The 22,673-nt window shown below is 39.5% G+C and overlaps 1 protein-coding gene across 5 annotated transcripts in view; it reads left to right on the top strand.

Moving 5' to 3' along the window:
- PRDM6 (PR/SET domain 6) overlaps nucleotides 1-20,421 on the top strand; it is a 101,878-nt gene extending 81,457 nt beyond the window's left edge. For 2 of the 5 annotated variants that reach the window (XM_081880481.1, XM_081880482.1), the window contains exons 7-9: nucleotides 2,616-2,654; nucleotides 13,146-13,322; nucleotides 19,604-20,421. In XM_081880481.1, the coding sequence (XP_081736607.1) occupies nucleotides 2,616-2,654; nucleotides 13,146-13,322; nucleotides 19,604-19,718 (331 nt within the window). In that variant the 3' untranslated portion in view covers nucleotides 19,719-20,421. The remainder of the gene's footprint in view (nucleotides 1-2,615; nucleotides 2,655-13,145; nucleotides 13,323-19,603) is intronic. The other 3 variants (XM_081880484.1, XM_081880483.1, XM_081880485.1) reach the window with 3 other exon arrangements.
- Nucleotides 20,422-22,673: the final 2,252 nt, after the last annotated feature.

The raw sequence follows: 22,673 nt of genomic DNA, 5'->3' as shown, positions 1-22,673 counted from the left end.
TAGGTAGTATTTTTCTCTCATGCTGCTTGGGGAAAAAACAGGATCTTAGCCACCTCCCTTTCGTGATATGTCATGTTCATAAGTTCATGACTATACACTGTACTGTATGCATTTTTTGATTGAGTTACAGATAGGTAGCCGTGTTGGTCTGCCATAGTCAAAACAAAAAAATTCCTTCCAGTAGCACCTTATAGACCAACTAAGTTAGTTCTAGGTATGAGCTTTCGTGTGCATGCACGAAAGGTATCTGAAGAAGTGTGCATGCACACGAAAGCTCATACCTAGAACTAACTTAGTTGGTCTATAAGGTGCTACTGGAAGGAATTTTTTTTTTTTTGATTGAGTTAGTCTTGAGCACATAAATAAAGCATCTTTCCTGAATTACCAGGAAGATCTTTGCTTTTTATGTGAAGTCTCTTATGGCGAAGGACATGTAGTAGATTTTTAATAGGGCTGCTGCTTCTGTTCTAAATTTGGGGCTTCTGGAGCCATGGAACTGAAACTAGATTTTGGAGCGGTTTGACAGTTTCTCCTCTATGGTAGGTCACAAGGCCTGAGTCAACACCTGTGGAATGATCCATGTTCATATAGACATGGTGTATACCAATGATGTGATCAACTCTCAGTGGCACTATGAGACCGTTGCCAAAGCCCAGAGAAACATGGCTGCTATCTCTACTACTCGGGAGTTAAATGTGGCTCTTGGTGACTTCTCTGACAACAAAAATGGCATCCCATTATCAATAGCCTTAGGCAGAGTCTTAAACACTAGCATAGATTTATAATCAATATAAAGTCTTGACCCCCTACCCAGTGCCCAGTAATTCCTATTCACCAGCATCACTACTGCCATGACTTATTACAGAGAAAGAACAGGTTGTGTCTTTTCCTCTTCTATTGTGGTAGCAGTAGTGAAGATTCATGGGCAAAGGTATCTGATCCCTATTAGTACAAGCCTTGGTTGCTTTTGTCTATGCAATTCACTTAGTTGCACTGACTTAAGAATATTGTAAGTGACTACTGCATCTAGAGTTGAATAAAGAATCAATTTGAGTGACTTGGGGAGATGGAAGAGAAATTTGATTTAGTTAGCTTTTAAAGGCATCTCTACCTAATTCACATTTCCCCAAACACTGTGCAAATAGGAACACAGCCATCTTTCAGAATTCACTCTTCTCCAATTTTTGATGCATTCTTCAACTAAATAATGTTTACAAAAATGCATACACTAAGGGTAAGTATGCATAAAGGCACATATTAGTGAAAATAACGAATATGCATTATATTAGGGAGAATTGTTTGTATAAATATGTGTATTAAGCAATGTGTATATCAGTAAAATACTGATTCATTTTCATTAAGACTTTTTAAAAAAGGACACTGGTGCAGAATTGTGGAAAACTGAACCAAAGATTTGAAAAATTACAAACTGATTGAAACCAAAATTGACAGATTTGCCCATTCCTACTTGTGCCTTTATGAAAGCATCCAGGGCTTGTATTAACATTATACAGGCCCCGTGGATACAAAGTACACATGTTCCACGGGGTCTCTTTTAAAAGACTCACCCTGTACGTAGACAGTTCACCCAGTGCAAAATTTTGGGAATTGGGTTTGCAGATGTTTGGCACTCACTCAAGAAGCAAGGATCTATAATCATAGAAATCCTCCACTGACTATTGCCTATTTTCTGTATTCAAAAGTGCACAGATAGATGCAACGTACAAAAAGAACCGTTCCCCTTTTAAAACTTATACTTTATACAACTATTTTGGATCCCATTTAACCTAAAAGGCCTCTATTTTGTTTATAAATCTTATTAATCTATTGCCCAAGGATGATATGCAATATTGGTCATAAAGTTCCTTTATTTAAGTGGTTATAACTAACTGATATCACCCCAGTGGTTTCCCCTTCTTTGAAATGTCTTTTAAGAAATTATCTAAGATTACTTTGCCTTTTGAAGACCAAGGAGAGAATTGTACACAATCATAGAGTGCAATCCACTATGCTGAAGCAACACATATAATCTGTTGTGTGCAATAAACTGTGAAGTCCCTGCATAAATTTGATTGCATGAAATGGTGATTATACAACAGCAGAGCATGGTCAAAAGTGCTTGTTCATTATTTCATAATTTGAAATATGTACAGCAGTGTATCCAAGAGTTGCATAGCATTAGGTTTTTTCAGGGTAATAATGTTTAGTATTTTAATTAAAGCCATGGCAGTAATATTTAATACAATATAAAAGAGTCAGCCAGTGACACTAATATTAGATATTAATCCACCTGGATTAGGAATTGAGTACATCCAGGTTTGTATGCACATTTTGTTTGAATTTGAAATTAATTAGGGTTTTTAAAAAACACTTTTGACCATTTAGGTTACGTTTCCTCTTACCCTTCAATGTGATTTTTTTGTTTGTTAAATCATTTCATGTTCCTCCTGGAAACAATCAAAGGATGACTATAACTCATCCAAAATTAATTGGCCAAAGGATGTTCCAAGATTTTTTTTGTTTGCTTGTTTTTTGCCCAGCCATTTACAAATTGACCCACTATTCCTTGATCCAGGAGTCAGAAATCCCTTTTCTCTTCTGTTTTTCTGCTGCAGAAATTCCCAACAATCCCATTTGGGGGGCTCCAGAAAGGGGTAAGCGGAAGCCTTCAATCACAGTGAAGCATTTAAAAAACTATTTCATTATTTTTTAACTCAAAGCCAATTCTCATAAAGGACAATTTGTTTACATTTATTTTTCTTTCTTTCCTTAAATGTCATGTGCAGTATGCAATGTTTAATAAATAGTATGTGTTTTGGGTTTCATGAATATTTCCCCTGACAGTTTCATATGCAGGGTTTTTTTTTTTCATTTTTAGCTTAGTTATAAATAGTCATGTGCATAAGATGTTGTGAGGTGGTAGACACAGCACATGAGAGCATACCCAGAATATATGTTAATCAGTGCTTAATCTTTCTATTTCCATGCTATATATAGATGTAGAAATAGTGATTTGATGTGCAGTTTAAGCAGTTATTTAGTAGTATGGGACTTTTTATTGGTATATTGGCTTTCTTAAATCTCTGCTTTTCTTAAAACACTTCAATCTTCCTCGATCTAATTTATAACCTGCAGACATTTAATCATAAATATTCACATCACACAACATACCAAAAAATAGCTTTTAGGGAAGTATTGTATTGAGATTTGTTTCTCTCTGTTTATATATTAACTCTGGAATATTGAAACCAAATCAAAACAGCAAGCTGTATGCAACAAATTATTATTGCATAAAAATTTTCAGTAGTTTGCAGATTGTTTTGTAGTTCAATTTGCTACTCATCATAAATCAAGTAGTTTTAAAATGGTGTCTTCAAGACTCATGCGATTTTGCAGTGTTTGTATCTTTTAGCAGTATTTACAGATGCTTACATTTCTGTTGTGATACTAGCATGAGTGACTAAGCTTAAGAGACCTACAAAATCATTTAAGTAAATACAACATCTGTGTTCTATATCTAAATGATGTGTAGGCTGCATTAATTGCATTGGGTTCAATGGAGCGTAGGATAGATTACAGCTAATGTAGCTGTGAGTGAATAAGGTCCCTGCCTTAAATCTTATCTCTGCCATGGACTCACTAGGTGGTCCCATCTGCAGTAGAGGGTTAATAAAATGAAGTTACCTTACTATGCCAGTATATATGATGTACTTTAAATGTTCCAATATTTAGAACATTCAAAAAGTGCTATATAAGTACTTATTATACATGTTCAACCAACATCCCGGTACAATCCTCGTTTCAGACAACCGGCTCCAATTCTGAATGAATTAATGTTAAATGTCCAACACCTTAAATTCCGCCATGTGCCACCACAGAAATCTGTTTCATGGCCATTCCTTCATCTGTTGACCTTAAATTAACCCACTTGGGCACAAACCAGAGAAAGAAGATCAAGCTTCATGGGATTTAAGTGATTAACTAAGTAGGAATTGAAAAGCATTAGGCACTCTTATCTTTCTCTGAATTGTACTGATTGTACAGGAAAGAAAAAGTAGGAAGGCACTAATTGCAGGGGAAAGGAAGTAGGGTATCCTGAGGTGTACAATATATATTTGTTACTGATTCCCATGTGTTTCGACCTCTGTTCTTCTTCATATGGTTGCATGAGGCCTCCAATAATAATTTACTGTCACAACGCAATTATACCAACATAATTGTGAAAACTGGCAGATTTCAAGTTTGCGGATATCCACCAACTGGATTCAGGTTACAAAAGATGTCATGCACTTGGAATTAAACAGTTTTGAGCCCAGAAATTTGTTCTGAGTACCAGAACGAAATTAAGTTCACGTTCCTTCCACACAAAAATCTACTTCTGGGGAGCCCTCTCCCTCACTTCATTTCAACAGTATAATTTAGATGAAGTGGCATAATTGATGACATTGTTTAAAAACTGAGAGCCAGAAATCCCTGCCCGTCTACTTCAAATCACCCAGAGATCTACCACTGAATCCCCATCTATTTTCTGCCCGCCCCGGCATATTGTATGATGGTTGGTGTGGGGTGTGTGAGAGACAAGACAGACAGAAGCAGAAAGAAAACATCTGCCACATATTTAGCACTTGACACAATTTCTACAAGGGACGGTTTTTATGTGAGTCATGTTAGGCCTTGGAATCAACACTATGTCTTGTACTTTAGGATTTTTGAGCTCTATATACTTCCTCAGATTGTCTCCAGCTATTACAAGAAATGTTTACATGCCTCTTGCTTGCTCATGCATCTGCTTAGTGGCACTTCTTGAAACATTTGCTATGTTCTGTGTCTTCTTCTCCAATCTCTACTCACTGTGTTCTAGCAGTCTGGTTTTGACTCCAGCTTCCCTGTAGTAATTAGGTTTCAGACTAGCCCTATTAAATATCTTCCAGGATAAAACACACACACACACGACAAAGAACTCATGAGTCACTTACTTGCAGCAGCTAGAAATATCGTAACTAGACAGTGGAAGGACCTATCAGGAATGAACATAGACCACTGGTACCAAAATGTATGGGAAACCGCACTACTAGAGAAGTTAACCAACAAACTCAAACTAGCACGAGGACACCTTCACCCCAGTACGGTTCCCCTTTATCACATACACAGCACAACAAGACAATGACCTATCCCCCCATACCTGACCCAACAATCTACCCCCCCCCAAACAAACAAGCCACACGGCAATCAACAGAATGCAACCAACCAAGCGCAGGATCCCCTAACCTCTCGCTTCATCAATATAAAGAAATAAATACATACATGACCTACCCACAGGATGCTGACACAAACCCCACTCAGGTGCAAGTAGATAAATAGGTACCGCTCCGGCGGGAAGGTAAACGGTGTTTCCGTGCGCTGCTCTGGTTCGCCAGAAGCGCCTTAGTTATGCTGGCCACATGACCCGGAAGCTGTACGCCGGCTCCCTCGGCCAATAAAGCGAGATGAGCGCCACAACCCCAGAGTCGGCCACAACTGGACAGGGGTCCCTTTACCTTTTTAAATGCAGTCAAACCGAAAAAGAATATGAACTGGAAGTGGAGACAACAGATATATGTACCTTTCCCTGTTTAACTGTTTTTATTTTAACAGAAAAAAACTTTAATAAAAAAAACCCCTGCTAATTGGGAACAACTGCCATGCATAAACCCTATAAGGTACCAACTCACAAAAGACCTGCAACAGGCATTCCTTTTTCTGATGCCATAAAGGCAATTTGCATCATCATTACACATCAGTGGAGGGGGTTGCCAATTACTTTAGGCTCGTAAGCATAATTTGAATTTTTGAATAAATGCTGCAGGCACCACCAGCTCTTTCAATTGATACACACACAGAACAGGAGTAGAGAAAAAGTGCACATGCACAAACTTCATTTTTCCAAGAGATCTGGATAAATGTCATCCCATGAAACTGATCTGAGCCTTAGAAAAAGCACACAGAGGTGGGAGACAAAATGGGGGAAAGTGTCACACTTCGTATTTTCTTCTTCAGCTCTATGTATTTTTCTAGAGAGAAAAAGGTAATTACCCTCACCATGTCATGACCAAGGAGGGCGAGTGCTCAGATGCTTTATGGGCACCAAGAAAAGACTTCAAGCTTGTTGTGTTTTATGCCCATGTACCTGAGATTTAGCCCCATTGTATCTACTAGCCCTGTGTAGAAAAGTATACTTATTTATTCATTACTTTTATTGAGCAAAATGTATAAACTGCTTGTTTGTAAAAAAACAAAACAAAAAAAACACACCTCTAAGTGGTTTACAAAAATTCAAGACAAAACATTACAATTATTGATAAAACACTCAAAAATATTCAAAGGACAGTTAAAATCAAGTGTCGCTAGAAAGAAACAAAACACGTGGAACTTTTACGTCTGAATAGGCTTCCCTGAACAGAAATGTTTTATGCAGGTTCTGAAAAGAGTGCCTTCCTAATGTCGATAGCAGAGTCCCATAGTGTAGGTACTGCCACACTGATCTCTTGCAAATGCAAAATGAGTGTTATGTGGCACATGTTCCACAGATTGAAGCGGTTGCGTGGGCACATATGGGGTAATGCAGTCTTGCTACTAAACTGGTTCCAAGCTGTTTGATTATACTATATTATTAGTATAATTTATATACTAATAATAACAACTTGAACTTGGCCCGGTAGTAAACCAGTGCAGACCTCTGCGCAGAGGTGTTACTCCTGTTAGCAACCATGCTACATCATTCTGCCCCAACGGCAGCTTCCGGGACAAGTGCAAGGAAGCCCCACCTGGAATATATTGCAGTAATCCATTCTTGGGGTCACCAGTGCCTGAACTACTGTGGTCAAAGCTCTCCCAATTTTAAGAAATTTCCTATGTTGTCCTCAAACGTCAGATCATTCCGCAATATTTCTGCATCCTTAAGTATGATTGCTTCATGTCCGCGTCTGTGGGCTCACTCGCAGTGATGCCATTAGGTCCAGGAGCAATAGTGGCTCAGTCTGATACAGCTTTACACAAAGGCCGCAATTTTATTTGGTTGCAGAGCTTAAGTTTGGTTAGGGCAAGACCTTCCATTGAGCTGCCTGAAGAAACCACTGAACAGATGAGGTGGTCAAGGGGTAGTCCATGTTTAAGCCCTGGGAATGGAGCAGGCTGAAGCCTCTAATGTGTCTGGTCCACCACCTCCTAGAGAACCAACAACAGCCTCCTATTGGCTCCATTCCCTATGCACAGCCTGCAAAGTGCTATAGTTGTGATGATGCATGCTCCAAAAGCCTCTGCTCGCTTTGTGTCCCCATGTGGGGACACAAATCCAGGACCTTGGTTAGTCATTCCCCCCGCCCTCCGTCCTGGAGGCTTCTACAAGTTTGAACATTATTTTGAGATGAAATCCTAGAATCAGGCTGTTCCTAACAATGGGAAGAGGTGAAATTACTCTTTATAATTACAGGTAGTAAACATTTTGCACAGGGGTTCCATTCCTGACCCCCCTGCGTGTCGGCAGAGCATGCATAAGCCCACCTTGTTACACTCCTGCTTCGTCAGGCCCTCTTTCAGGCCCCAAAGGACTCACACATCAATTGGACACAAGGAAAATGGTCGCCGCCTGTACTATTTTATTTTGTCCAATTTGAAGATGGTGGGACTGCATGCTCACCACCCCTAATGTAACAAGCTCTTGGAAGTAGATGCCCATGACATTCATGCAACAGCATTCCGCAGACCACTGCAAACTATAAATGACATGCATATTTTTACCAAAACGAATTACAGTTTGAATGATAAGAAAATACTACTTTTATTATTATCATCACAATTATTACCACAACATAAGTACTACTGCAGGAAAAGGCAACTGTGCATTTCTTCTACTTTAAAAATGATGCATTGGAAAGGGTTGCATTTGCCATTTTCATTGTAGTTTTTAATTATTTGTTCGTATTTTGTTCCACGTATTTCAGTTTGGTAACTATTTGCAAACAAAGAACAGCATGATTTTGCCGAATAAAAAATTAATCATGTTGACCTGTCTTTTTTTTTTTTTTAAAGAGATTAATTGGTTTTATTTAGTGTCTTATTTGTTTGTTGTGTGAGCTGTTAAAATAGATAACCAGGGGCTAATAAATGTTAATGATCCCACTCACTCTTAGAAAATCAATTGGTCATGATTACAGCACATCTCAGTGTATTGTTTTTGACTAAAATAATTTAATTCTTAAGAATATTTTGAGAAGAAACTATCCTTATTCATCTTTGTTTTATCATTGCCAGAATTTTCATGTCAGTTTGATGAATGATTTCTGCTTAAGTGAACAATTTCTTTGAACAAAGAATAAAGCTGAAAAGCATATCCCTCTTGTCCCACAGTAATGACAGTAGTTATAGAGTAATTATTAGTGTGTGCCTTTGAGGTACAGGATTTCACATGTGCTCACATTGTATGGGAACTATGTGGTCCCAAACTCTGCATGCTTTGAGCTCTGTGTTAAACTGAGGTTCCCCCAATTCATTCAAGGCCTTGGAACATGCTCTACGTGTGCAATGAAGAATCCCCATTGTGAGTCTGGTAGAATATTTTTGGTTCACAGGGCAATGCTTCGTCTGCAGCTGTATATGGCAGGTTTCCCACATCTGCTTGAATAGGGTGAAAGATCAAATGGAGAACACAGTGTTTTTATTTATTATTAAATATATATACACAATACTTCTACTGTGCAAGCAATCCAGTCTTTTTTTAAAAAAAAATAATGCTATGGATGTACATTGCAGATATAAGTTTAGCATATGCTCCTCCTCAGGAGGAGAACGACAAAGCTCTCGGGATCTTCAGATCTGTATAGATACTCCACAGTTATCAATACAGATCCAAGGTCTTACGAACTCATATACCAGTGTATCTGAAGAAGTGTGCATGCACACGAAAGCTCATACCAAGAACTGACTTAGTTGGTCTTTAAGGTGCTACTGGAAGGAATTTTTTTTGTTTTTTCATATACCAGTGTAAGCAGTAATTCACATGGGCCAGGGGGAAAGCAAGTCAGCACAGGAGAACTAGAGGGGGAATCCTACGTTACAGGAAGATGAGAACTTTCACTCATTTGTTTTGAACTGTCTAATCTACATCTTCAGATACTTAAGGCAGCTAAGTCATCAATACTAAAACAGTGCAATCCAGTGATTGCAATAAAACTTTAATATCACACTACTGAACAAACTCACAGATGGTCAGTGGCTTAATTGTCCATTTTACCAGCCTTAATAATCTTACCAATCACCTTCACCATAGTCCTTTCAGGGATGTCACAGTGACTCTCATTTTACATGCAGATGGTGGTGGTTGGAGCTCACTAGGAATTTGGGGGATTAGACAAATTCAGGTAGAATAAGGCTATAAATGGTTACTAACCATGTCGTCTCTGTTCTGCCTACACTGTAGGTTGCAGCATGCTTCTGAATACTAGTTACTGAAAATTGCAGGAGGGGAGAGAGTGGTTGCGCTTAGTTCCTTTCTTGTGTGTTTCCTGCAGGTATCTTGTGGTAATAGGATGTTGGCCCAGATGGGCCATTGGCCTGATCCAGCAAGCTCTTACGTTCTTATGAAAATTCGAGGTCCATGGCTAATGCCTGGGGCTTAATCAAGGCTCCATAAAGGGCTCCGTTGCAGTGGCATATTGCAGCTTTAGAACTTTTTCTTTGAAACTTGTTGGGAAACACTCATCAAATATTTTATAATGTGAGTAATTAAAATAATATAATATTGAACTATTGACCAACGCTAGGCCATTAGTCAAGCTAAAAAATTCTACGATCATTGCTCTGAAGCACTGTGAAATAATAGTATTGGTGATCAGCGATGCAAGTAGTCACAATTAAGCAGTTCAGTTGACGAATGAGGGAGTACACTTTATTTTATGCTTAATTGAATTGCTGTACATGCTTGGTCACCATTGTCTCCTTTCCTTTAGAGCTTTGGATTCTAGCTATTTAGAGGTGCACATTTGTAAAAGGGAGAAGGCAATTATGACTGTCGTATCGGCTCTAAAAATGCAGACAACGTGAGCTGTGCCTTGGGCTGCTCCTCGCTATTAAAATCATTAATATGCCTAAAGATACAATCTTAATTTTCTTGAAACACTAATAGGAAACTAAAAATGCATCTCCCTACATTAAAAAGAGCCAGATGGGTGAAGAGGCTCAAGCGCCTTAGAATATTTGTAGTGCAATCCTGCTCATGTCTACTCATAAATAAGTCCCATTGAGTTCAATAGGAGTTGCTTCCAGGAAAGCGGGTATAAAATTGCAGCCATCTGCAAAGCTTAACACTGTATGCGGAAAATCTGAAACATACAAGGGTGGAAGTCTATCATCATAAACCTCTAAGCATAAGTCTGTGATCGACAAGCATATGTTTGGGTCAGGGCTAGGAGGTAACGTCTTTTTCTTTCTTTTTTTGCATAATATCTGACAAGAGCTTTAGGCAACAGCAGTAAATGTTCTGATTCGTTCCATAGTAGTTTAGCCCAATATATTTGGGTGTCCCAAACAGAGTTGCTGTCTTGCAGCTGTAATCACTGTGCTTACAGTGGGGGCCTGGTAGTGGGAACAGTCCTGCTCTTTGCATTAGCTTACCATACTTAACAAATAGATAAAATAAACAGAAGATTTCTCTTCTTGAATACATTTTTATGCTTTTCCATTCTATCCCTTTTTCAAAATTTAATTAGCCTAGTGTCTTTTGTGTTTTCCTCCCCTTCATTTTAATGCTCACACATTACATTTGTTGTTGGGGCTTGCAACATTATGAGCTGTTTCTAACAAACGGTAAAAGGTAAAGGTAAAGGGACCCCTGACCATTAGGTCCAGTCGTGACCGACTCTGGGGTTTGCGGGGCTCATCTTGCTTTATTGGCCAAGGGAGCTGGCGTACAGCTTCAGGTCATGTGGCCAGCATGACTAAGCCGCTTCTGGCGAACCAGAGCAGGCACGTAAACGCCATTCACCTTCCCGCCGGAGCGGTACTTATTTATCTACTTGCACTTTGACATGCTTTCGAACTGCTAGGTTGGCAGGAGCATGGACCAAGCAACGGGAGCTCACCCCATCGTGGGATTCGAACCGCCGACCTTCTGATTGACAAGTCCTAGGCTCTGTGTCTTAACCCACAGCGCCTGTGGTGTAGGATTTTAGAATTAGACCACTTAGGGATAGTGTCACTAATGGAAAGTAAGCAAGCATAGTTAAGTATCTTATGTTTAAAATGATCTTCTTTGCAAAAAAATATATTGCAAAGAGTTGGTCATTTTTGTCCTGGCTTTGCTATGTCACCAGTGTCTTTTTTATGCAAACTAACTGAGAGTGCTTGGGAAAGTTACAGGTGGAATTTGGTTTCCGTTCATATAAAAACTAGTCCCACTGAGAATACATCTCCATGAGAACTGAGAGGATGAACATCACATTTCAGAAGTAGATACGATTAGGCCTTCTGCAAATAGCTGTGTTGTCTTCGTATTTTAATTATGGCCTGATTTGGACTGAATTTGGTTTGAGATATTAGTCTTGTGATATTGGATTTTGTATGTGTACCCTTTATTTTAAATATTAACACCTACACATTGGGTTCCTCATAAGTAGATAACCTTCCTGTTCTGCCAAGCATAGGACATATATTAGGGAGTCTGTAGTCTGGAATGGACCATTGAAGACCTTGACTAGTCTCAGTTTATGCAAGACACTGTTGAACTGGTGGACACATAGCATACAAATGATTATCCAATAATCACATGAAAGACAAAAGCTCGCTAGAAGGCCAAAGCTCACTAGACTTAACCTTGTATATCAAGCTCTTTCTTTGCTGATAGTTATAGAAAGCATTTATTTGATGTGGGTGGAAAAATAAAAGCATTATCTAGTAGCAGTCTTTAACTACATACAAAACAGTGTTTGTGTGTGTGGTTTGGTATCAGCCATGCATTTGTGTGTCTGAGGGCCTAATTACATTAAATTAATGTGTGTTTTTAAATTTTAAATAACGTGCAAGGGTGTAGGATTGTTATAAGATCACAGTGCATAGGAAGGGGAGGGTTAAGCCTTCATACCCTAGCCACAACTTCTCTGAAATCACACACACACACACAGAGAGAGAGAGAGAGAGAGAGCAATTAGCATTAGAAAACAAGCTCCTATTGCTGGGGGGGGGGGAGGTTACATATATTGTAGCTGGGAATTATGGGAGCAATTATCCCACCCTCTGGTATTTAATTCTTAAAATCTTGTTAATATGCTTACTGAGACCCTGAGTCCTTACCATGCTGAAAGGCAACGCATCACTGAAAGAGGAGCTCAAGCAGGCACTCACACGCACATCACATAACAATAAAAAACCACCACAGCTCATAACATGTTAAATACATGCCCCAGGTTATCCCAAGAGTGCTCTTAAATTAGTGAATAATAGAATTCAGAACTGTTAATCTAAATCTGCATTCCATCTGAAGTTCTCCTTTTCAGTATAGAAAGGATATTGTATTTTAGGCGTTGACAAAACTCAGCAGAAAAGCACAAATGAGGCCTACTCCCAAACCCCGATTTATCTGGAATGAGCTGCCTTGGGTACTCAAAACAAAAGAGGAAACACTGAGTGCGCCATCTTGGATTCTTTTGGGTACATGCAGCAGTTGTTCTGCACATCCTGAGAAGAATTAAAGACAGCGATGCTCATGTCGCTCATTTTAGCAAAGACCTCCCCAACTGGTCTTGCTGACCTGTAATCTGTAAAACAGGATATGCTGGAGATTTGGAGATGGTTATAATTTGACTCTGTTATCTTTTATCTTAATAAGCTGCTAGTGTATGAGGGAGTGGGGAGTGTTCTCCAAAAGAGCCCTTTATGATATATTTATTTTCAAGGATGGGACTTTACAGAATATAGTATGGCATTTTTATATGTTCATTTTTACTATTATTATTTTTTTCAAAAGACTAGAGAAACAAAACGACTTAAGAAAGCCCACTACTATATTCCCTTGCAAAAATTAGCATTCCAAAGCTCAGCTGCACCACCCAAATTATTTTCCATTTGCTTCAGTAAAAATAAGTAGTGATCACATTGGGTGTTTCTATTTTCTGCAGGCCCTATCAGTGTGGACACTGCTCCCAATCCTTCTCCCAACCTTCAGAGCTACGGAACCACGTAGTCACCCATTCCAGTGACAGACCTTTCAAGTGTGGCTATTGCGGTCGTGCCTTTGCTGGTGCTACTACACTCAACAATCATATCCGGACACATACAGGGGAGAAGCCCTTTAAGTAAGTAATCAAAGGACCAGAGGAACAGGAAGGGAATTTAGACAAGAATCAGTAAATATCCTAGCCCTTGGAATAGGTCTGTTTGGAATTGAAGTTCAGAATACCCCCACAGTCCTCCAGGCACTGCTCTTGAGCAAGACCAAGTCGTTTCAATAGCATTTGTGCAGAATCAGATCTTCGTTGGTTGCAACCAACCCAGTAAATGTCTCCTTAAAATCATAAGATCATGCTCATGTATGTCAAATATCTGTAAGCAGTTCACTTGTTAATGGGAAAGCAGTTTTCAATAGCAGCCCTTCCAGTGATTTTATCTGAAAGTATCAAAGGATGGCTTTATCTGAAATTTCAAGCGTAGGACGTCCAGATTGTTGAACATCAAAAGTAGGGAGAAGCCAAGACAACAATTGTAGTGCATGTGCTGATTACAAAGAGAAATATTTCTGATAGAGAAGATGTGGCGTGGGCAAAAAGCCATCATTTTACATTGTTGTAATAAACAAAATTTGTGAGTGCTGGATAAGGACCTGAAATTGGATCATAACAAGATTGTGGCACCGGGGATGGATGGTTCTTGGATGTAGGAAGTGCATGTTTTAGGCAGGGTTGTGTTCTTTCTAAAAGAGCACATGTGCAGTTTCTAGATGCTTATATTGTCTCTAGAAACCAGGTGGCCTCAATGGAATGAAATGCCTTTTATCAGCTTTGCTTCATTCACCAATGGACAAGGGGATAGTCTGGCCATGGTAATCTATGCTCTGGTGACCTCATTAGATTATTGCAATGTGTTATATGTGCTGCTGCTCTTGAAGATGACTTAGAAGTTTGAATTGATGTGGAAGGCAGCCTCAGAATTCTTGATTATGGCCTGTTGTAGGCACATCCTGCCAATTTTATAAGGACTGCAATGGCTTCCTATTTGCTTCCATGCCTAATTTAAGTTGCTGATATTTACCTTTAAAACCCTAAATGGCTTGGAACCCAAATACCTAAAGGAGTGCCTTTCCCATAACCATCTGTCCATACTGTAAGATCTTCTTGCAGTGACCCTCCATCACAGGCATGGCCAAACTTGGCTCTCCAGCTGTTTTGGGACTACAACTCCCATCATCCCTAGCTAACAGGACCAGTAGTCAGGGGTGATGGGAATTGTAGTCCAAAAACAGCTGGAGGGTCAAGTTTGGCCATGCCTTCTCTATCAGAATCAAGTTAATTAACAGCAAAAGAAAGGGCTTTCTTGGCAATAGCTATGGAGTGCCTGCCTTAAAGATGCTCTCCTAGCGCCTACATTGCAGTTCTTTAGGCACCAGGTGAAAATATTCTTATTCACCCAGGCATTTCAATCTATAGTTAATTTTAATTATTATTTTTTAATTAATGTATTTGTGCTGTGATATAATTGGCTGTACACTGCCCTGGAATCCTAAATAGGACAAAGGGCAGTAAGTGAATGTTTTAAATAAATAAACATAAAGATTCAATTTAATCATTGGGACTTTGGTTCAGCCCCTTCCTTCTGTGGTTGTTCATAAATCCTGGGCAAGAAACTAATGGCCAGGTATTAGTAAGTCTCTGCAGAGAAGTCAAGACCAACAGAAAAAATAAAGTGAACCTATCCCACCTTCAAAGTCTAGACCTCTACACTTGATCCTTAAATCCCATTTTCTACTGCACAGTCTTAGTGGGCAATGTGGAATTCCATACTAAATTATAAGTGGTTTAACATTATAGTTGCCTTGCAAGATTTGGTGATGGAATCTTTAATGCACTTCTCAGGCTAATATGAGGATGTAAACAAGGCAGTTTGTTACCTATATTTTAAACTAATTCATGTAAATCAGGTAATTTTAAAAGATCACCAGTTTTCTAAACCCATGACCACAAGTTAGTATCATATTCTGTTCCTATTGGGGGGGGGGGTGTAGAGCAAAGAAGTCACTTAAACAGGTTTATGTTAGATAATAGCATCAGATCACTTCAAAGCCCTTATTTTGTAGTAGAAGTCAGGTTCAGAATCTGGCTTCAGACCCCACTTCTAGAATGGGCATGCTGTATGGCTTTGAGTAAAAAATTATCTGTGGTGCTCAAGTCCCAGTCTATAAAATACTAATGGTATTACCCCCTGTAGACACATACACACAAGGTTGCAGAAGAAGAAGAAGAAGAAGAAGAAGAGTTTGGATTTGATATCCCGCTTTATCACTACCCGAAGAACAAAACACCATAAATCCAGTAATAACAGTTGCAGATTATAAGAATATAAATGTCTGGCAGCTGTCAAACTCTGTCCCATGTTTAAAAAAGATAAAAGTCTAACCTTAAACACTTCATATGCACCCCAATCCTATGCAAAATGTTTTTCATTTAAGTAAAGCTAATTTGAGCTTTAAAAAAATGTACTTATTTCTCTGCTGTGGTTGGGGCACAGGAAAAGGCCATTAAAAATGGTGTGTTCCATAACAATCATCAACTTCTTACTGAACTTGATATTATTTACCAGGCATTTTATATTTGGCTAATGTAAGAGGATATTTGTCACTGTGAACTATCAGAGACCTTATGAATGAGCTGTTTATGCTAGAGATAACCACAATGGTTGCATAGCCTCCATTCAAGATGTGTCTGGGCACCATGCTTGTAAGATAAGGCATGGAGGCGGGGAGAAAGAGCCCAAATTTTGCAAAGACCAGCACAGTCAGAATTCAAATAGGGACTGCCTGAAATGATACAGTTCTACTGTGTCCACTAATGGTGCCCACGGAGCCATTATGTTGGATTAATAGAGCCAATGGAAAGCAGAGCCAAAACCAGTGCCAGCAATCAGATTGATTTTATGTAGTTGCTGTGTAAATAGATTTTAGTAATTAATTGTGGAGGTTTCCGGGTCAAAATGGAAAATAGATTTCTTTTAATGTTAAGGTGTTACTTATGTGTAACCTTGTTGACTCCACTTACATTCCCCCCTTAACATTCTGTTTTTGTCGTGTTTCCAATAAAGCTGCAGTTTGCCCCATTTAGAGGCATTGCTACTCCCCCCTGTTTTTTGTATTGTTCTTTTTCTTTCTTCTTTTCTCTCTTGTTCCAAAACGTCTAGTGTAGTTTCAACACAATTCCATTCAGAAAATAGAGCTATATCAAATGGTTGGCATGTTAGCTGCATATGAATCAAATTGATTTTGGTGTGATCTATACACATTCACTGAATATATAGGATTATTACGTATAGCATAGAATTGTCCGATACCTAATGTCTGTATTGTAGCTTGTGCAAATACAGTGGTACCTTGGTTTACAAACTTAAGTCCATTCTTAAACCAAAGAGTTCTTAAACAAAGGCGTGCTTTCCCATAGCAGCGGGGGACTCAATTTACAAATGGAACACACTCAGCAGGAAGCGGAACATGTTCTGATTCCAAGGCAAAGTTCACAAACCAAAGCACCTACTTCCGGGTTTGCAGCAAGTTGTTCATAAACTAAGCTGTTCTTAAACCAAGGTACCACTGTAAGAAGCAACTGCGAAGGATTGAAATATAAACTATAGTTATAATAGGGAATTTAGAATAGTGAGACAAAGATTTCGAGTAAACCAGTGAACAGTGAATTTGTTTTATGAGAAATGTGGGATTTGTTTTAATACAGGTGTGAACCATGCATCGATAGGAGTGTATATTTCATAAGATCATACACTGTGTTACAGAACAATCCTGACTCTCTACTGGGGAGCAGCAGCAGATCAGAGTGGCAGAGTCACCACTACCTTTGAAGTCATGCGGCTTATGGCAGCCAGGGCACAGAAGGGCATGCAGTTACTTTGAGTAGCTTCAGAATAGTGAGGCATGGGGGCCCAAATTAGGCCCCTCACCTGGCAGTGGGCTGGCATTGGAGCATATACTGTTTGCAGGGGTTATTCTGGTCACTGTCTGGGCGGACTCTGCCAGTGGTGTCTTTTGCAGTCACAGTGGGGGCCTCCACAACTCATCTTATCCCAATCTTAGCTTCAATATAATCACAACAGCCCATTACTATCCCTTCTCCAAAGTGACACCAACCCAAGATATATGCAGTGACATTTGTGTTTCCCTACACATGAAAGAAAAACGGAATGTTTCTATTGCAAGACTATAGGGCAGACCAGAAGGGCAGCATGGGCACTTATATGGTCCGTGTATCATTGTAACCTATTTCCCTGGGTACCACTTCTTCAATAAGTTCTGAAATGTCTGACTAGCAATAGAGGAAGCTCTTTTATGGGCATCCCCTTAACTCTGATCTGTATGTTACAAGTATTTAATGGAAGCTTCTTGAAACACTTTTGTTATAACTCATAGACAAGCCCTTTCTCATTACTATCCATTTTTTTGGCGGCTCAGGGGTCCCTATGATGTAAACAGATTAAGTCATAATACTACTCTGTCTGTTAAGGCAGTGATGGTTAGGTACTTTTTGGATTTGAAATATATGTTTAGGATGCACAAATGGAATGTATTGGACATCTTTAGCTATATATGTAGGGAAAGGAAATTTCAACTCCAAGGATAGCTCAGTGCCTTATATTGTATAAGCTAATCCAAGAATTGAATTGATTTCAAGGCCTTCATGATAAAAAAAAATCATAATTTGCAAGTTTGTCAAGCAATGAAAGGTAGTATATTTTGACACACTAATCCAGTAACTAATCAGTTTTCTAATAAACAATCAGCAATACACTAATGTGTCATCAGCATTTCAGGAACTCTGGAGAGAGGAAGATCTGCACATAGACGTTAATGAATACACCAAAAATCATTAGGTGATCAATACTTCTGAGTTATTTTCATTGAGCTGATAGGTCTGATACATTAGAGCTGACATTTTACATTTGTCAAGATCACAGTGCAGTTTTTAACAGTAGAGCAGGCTGCTAAAATATTCCAAGAGAGACGATCAAAGAAGCACAACTTAAAGATGTTGACATCCTAGGCAAGAACTAGAGGTGAGATGAATGAGTATGTAACATTCAGGTCAGAGGTTCCTCAAACCATAATTTCCTTTAAAAATAATTAACAGGCACTTTATAACATTCTGTAATTGTGTATGCATGTTTGTGAAAGGTGGTTCCTTTCCAATGCAGTGATTACAATTGAAGAAGCAGGGGTACAGAGAGGGTTTGGGCTTCTTATTTTTCATAGGCATACTTTTTTTCATAGGGATCTTCTCAGATGTTAGTAGGCATTACACAGCACCATTTAAAATCCAGATTATTCCTATGAGCATTACATTAAAGCTCTGCATAGCCTACAAGACTCTTCTTTGCAAGATGAGGGTGGGGTACTCTTGTTCAGCTTTTACTCATTTCAGTGGACCCTATCCAGGGCATATTTCCTGTCACTTCCCTGGCTGACTTATATCCTATAAACTTGTCAGGCATCAGTGTCACGCGTTCAAAATGATTATGAAGAAGAAGTCACCTTCTGTTAAAGCACTAGAATTTGGTAGAGTACATTCTTATCTGGAATAGGTGCAGATTACACTCTCTGAACTACACACGCCCTGTGTCAGTCCCTGCAGAAGCCCTACATCTTAATGCATTCATTATCTTGCCATGTCATTTAAATCAATGGAGGGAAGGAGGGGTAGAGAGAAGCCTTTATATGACAATGAAAATGCACTGGCGAGTGTTTGACTTTTCCAATCAGCCATTTCTACTCAATATCAAATCCTGGGTAACATTTAAAAAAAAATGCTTAAAACTATTACGAGTAGTAACTACAGCCTCCTTAACTCAACTGCTTAGTGATCTCAGGCAAGTATGGGGATTTATTCTATTGCTGCAAAACAAAGTGATCATTGTTCCATGGCTTCACAATTGCTCCAGTAGGTAGGACTCCTGATTTTAAATTAGCAGGAGGTGAAATTCTATTTGTCATCAATTTCTCCGAGGGATTACAGAGCAGAAAACTGCAGACAAGCTGCTTCTTTGATGGCTCACTCCTAAAAATCTCTTTTTGTTCTTTATCTATTTGAACTGACAGTGATCAGAGCTGCAGCAGAACAGGCCTCTCTGGAGAAATCACCTTCCCCCTGTCTATTGACAGATTCCTCTGTTCTGAATCAGACAGGCCTTGTCCCATCATAGGCATCAAGGCCTTGGAAGTAGCCACCAATTAAACCTCTTGAGCCAGTAAAATCTGAAGCCACTTTTGAGTGTCTGTTCTGATTAGGCAGGATAAGACAAAGCCCGCCGCCTGCTCCCCCTTCCCCCAGAGCAGCTCCCCACTCTCAATTTTCTCTCTTGCCTTCTCCAGGTGCGAGAGGTGTGAGAGGAGCTTCACACAAGCCACCCAGCTGAGTCGACACCAGAGGATGCCCAATGAGTGCAAGCCAATAACAGAGAGCACAGAATCAATTGAAGTGGATTAACTGATTGACTGGTTGGAATTAAACTGCAAGGAAAGTCATGATTAAATGTCACGGACACTTAAGCAAAACCAAAGATTTCCTCTGAGCAACTTTCAATCAGTCCCAGAAAACCAAGAGCAGTAATAAAATAAGTAAGATGTTAAGAGATATTGATCCTGGCGTGGAAGTGAAACCAGGAAAGAGATTATTTATTTATGACTAGGAATGAGACTGATTTCCATGGACAAGGAACCCGGGCCTGCTAGCATCCTAGCCTCCCACCCCACCATGTATTGCTTTATTTCTAAAAAGCTTTTATAATTGTTATTTAATACCAAAGCAACAAAGATCAAGGGTTCTTCAGCCTATAGCTATGGCTATGAATGCACATGGACTTGTTTATGATTGCACCTTTTCCTCTAGCATGACTCAGTGGACCTAGAGGTATATTGTTTCCTTGGTCCCGTTGGGTTGCATTGCTCTTGACTTGGCTGTTATTTTTATTTTTTAAGAAGTGGTCTCCGAATGACAAGAGAATGAAGAAGATCCGGAACCATCTTTGTGTTGGTGTCGGAACTCCTCCAACTAATGGACATTTTCATTCCCATGGTTTCAGAACTCACATTTTGTGCACTTTTTTTGTATAAATGTTTTCATTAGCCAGTGTTGCATTGGCCCAGGAGATCCCAGAAATGTTAAATAAACTTTGTCCTATATATATATAGATATATCTGTAGATGTATATGCTGTTAAAACAAAACAAAACCCTCCAATGCTGTAAAGAAAGCATTTGAAATACGTAGATTTTCAAATACTATACCTCTTTTATGAACGTCATATTATTCACACGTAATGAATAATAGTTTCAGTGAAACATTAACACTCTTATCTAAAGGTATCATGCTTGAAAACAAAAATGTTAAAATGGAATAGCAAGAGAAGCAGTCTTCAGTTTGATTGTAAAAGTTAGAAACCTTTAAAAAGAAAACGAAAAATCAACGGAAATCATCCAGGTTTAAAATTTTCAAAAGCATCCAGGCATTCACACAACATAGAAGAAACTTCACACAATAGGGGTACGTCACATAAGTAACTCTGTTCCTATTTCATAATGTGCAATATCCTTTAATACAGGCAAACTAGATAGTTGTTACGGGCTATATAGCAATAATATAGTTCCTGATTTTGCTAAAATGAACTCAGTAATTTGATTCCCCTCTCCCCCCAATTATCTCCTAACCCACACACTGGGCCTGGGAGCCTAAGCACTGTACTGATCAAAGACTCACCAGATCTAATGTATACACAGCGCTTTCAAGTAATTTCCCAGTTTTCTGCAATGCAGAGCACAACTCCGAGCCCCTTGGGAGTGTTGCAGCAGTGATGTGCAGCCATTCTATGCATATTTACTCAAAATAAAGTTTTGTGCTCAGTGGGGCTTGCTTCTGGGTATGCATGCATAGGATTGCAACTTTTAGGTATGCCAGTTTTCAGATGACAATGAAACAGGAAGCGTGGCAACACCAGTTAAATAGAATAAAATACACACTCTGAAATTAAAGTTGGAGGTAGTATTTTAAGTACCTGTTCCTCCTATATTTCTTCCTTGCCCTGTGTTTCTGTGTTTTTAGGACTAGTACAGTATTAAAGCTTTGACCTGCAATGCCGACTTATAAAAAACAACAACTTGTAAAAACCACCTGGTGTCCTTATGGGCTACTTCTTAATGAACCTTAAAGTGACATTGGGCAGGACTCTGAGTCCCGTCAGCGGAAGCCCTGTGCAAGGATTACTCTTGTGCAATGGGGCTTCTTCCCTCTCTCCCATGACCCCCAACATTGAGATAGAGTAATTCTAATATCTAATCAAAATAAAATTGGTTGAAAACCAAGCACTTGAGACGGAATTCAATGTAGCGCTATGGGGACAGGAGCGGAGGGAATCCCCACTTTGTTACTGGATGTTCTTCCATGGGCTTCTGATTAGTTGAATGCATCCCTTTGAGCTTTTTAACAGCTTTGTGGAGGGTGACCTTGGTGCTTCAGCAAAAGCCCCCCATTCACTACAGCTGCATCACCTTCACTTGAGGATAAGGCAACTTGATTTATTGTAAAGCCTCTCAGTGGCTATTCGGTACAAACCAATTATGACACAAGTCATTGGGACTGCCTTGGGTTAAATCCTATCTTGCTGGCATAAGTAGTCTGTGCATTGGGTAGTTTGGGCCATTTTTGCCTTTGGAAAACCTACCTCATTACTTCACTATTGGAAACTGATTGTAGCGTTCATAGAACCATTCAAGCTGATGTACTTTTTGACTAGGCACCTATGGGCCATTAAATGAGTGGGACGACACAGTCAAAACCCTTTTATTTTTTCATCATTTCTGTCTCTATGAAATGCACTTGAAGCAGTATACAGAAACATAAATATTCCAATAACAAGAATAATTTAGGGCATAGGTGATAACTGAGTTGTAGAGCATTTGCTTTGGGTTCAGAAGGTTCTAGGTTCAATCCCTGACATCTCCAGGTAGGTCAAACTGAGAAGGTCCTTCATCTGAAACCCTGGAGAGCTGCCCCAAGACAATGTTGACAATGCTGAGCTACATGAACCAATAAAGGTTTTTAAAAAAGGTAAAGGACCCCTGGACTGTTAAGTCCAGTCAAAGGCTACTATGGGGTGTGGCGCTCATCTTGCTTTCAGGCCGTGGGAGCCGGCATTTGTCCACAGACAGCTTTCTGGGTCATGTGGCCAGCATGACTAAACCGCTTCTGGCACAATAGAATACTGTGACAGAAACCAGAGTGCACGGAAACACTGTTTACCTTCCTGCCGCAGCGGTACCTATTTATCTACTTGCCCTTTGATGTGCTTTCAAACTACTAGGTAGGCAGGAGCTGGGACAGAGCAACAAGAGCTCACCCCGTTGTGCGGATTCGAACCGCCAACCTTCTGATTGGCAAGCACCACCCG

Source organism: Podarcis erhardii (genome assembly GCF_964252035.2).
Source record: "Podarcis erhardii genome assembly, chromosome: 11".
Classification (NCBI taxonomy): Eukaryota; Metazoa; Chordata; class Lepidosauria; order Squamata; family Lacertidae; genus Podarcis; species Podarcis erhardii.
The sequence above is the reverse complement of the archived record's forward strand: the minus strand, read 5'-3'. Positions and strand labels throughout refer to the sequence as shown.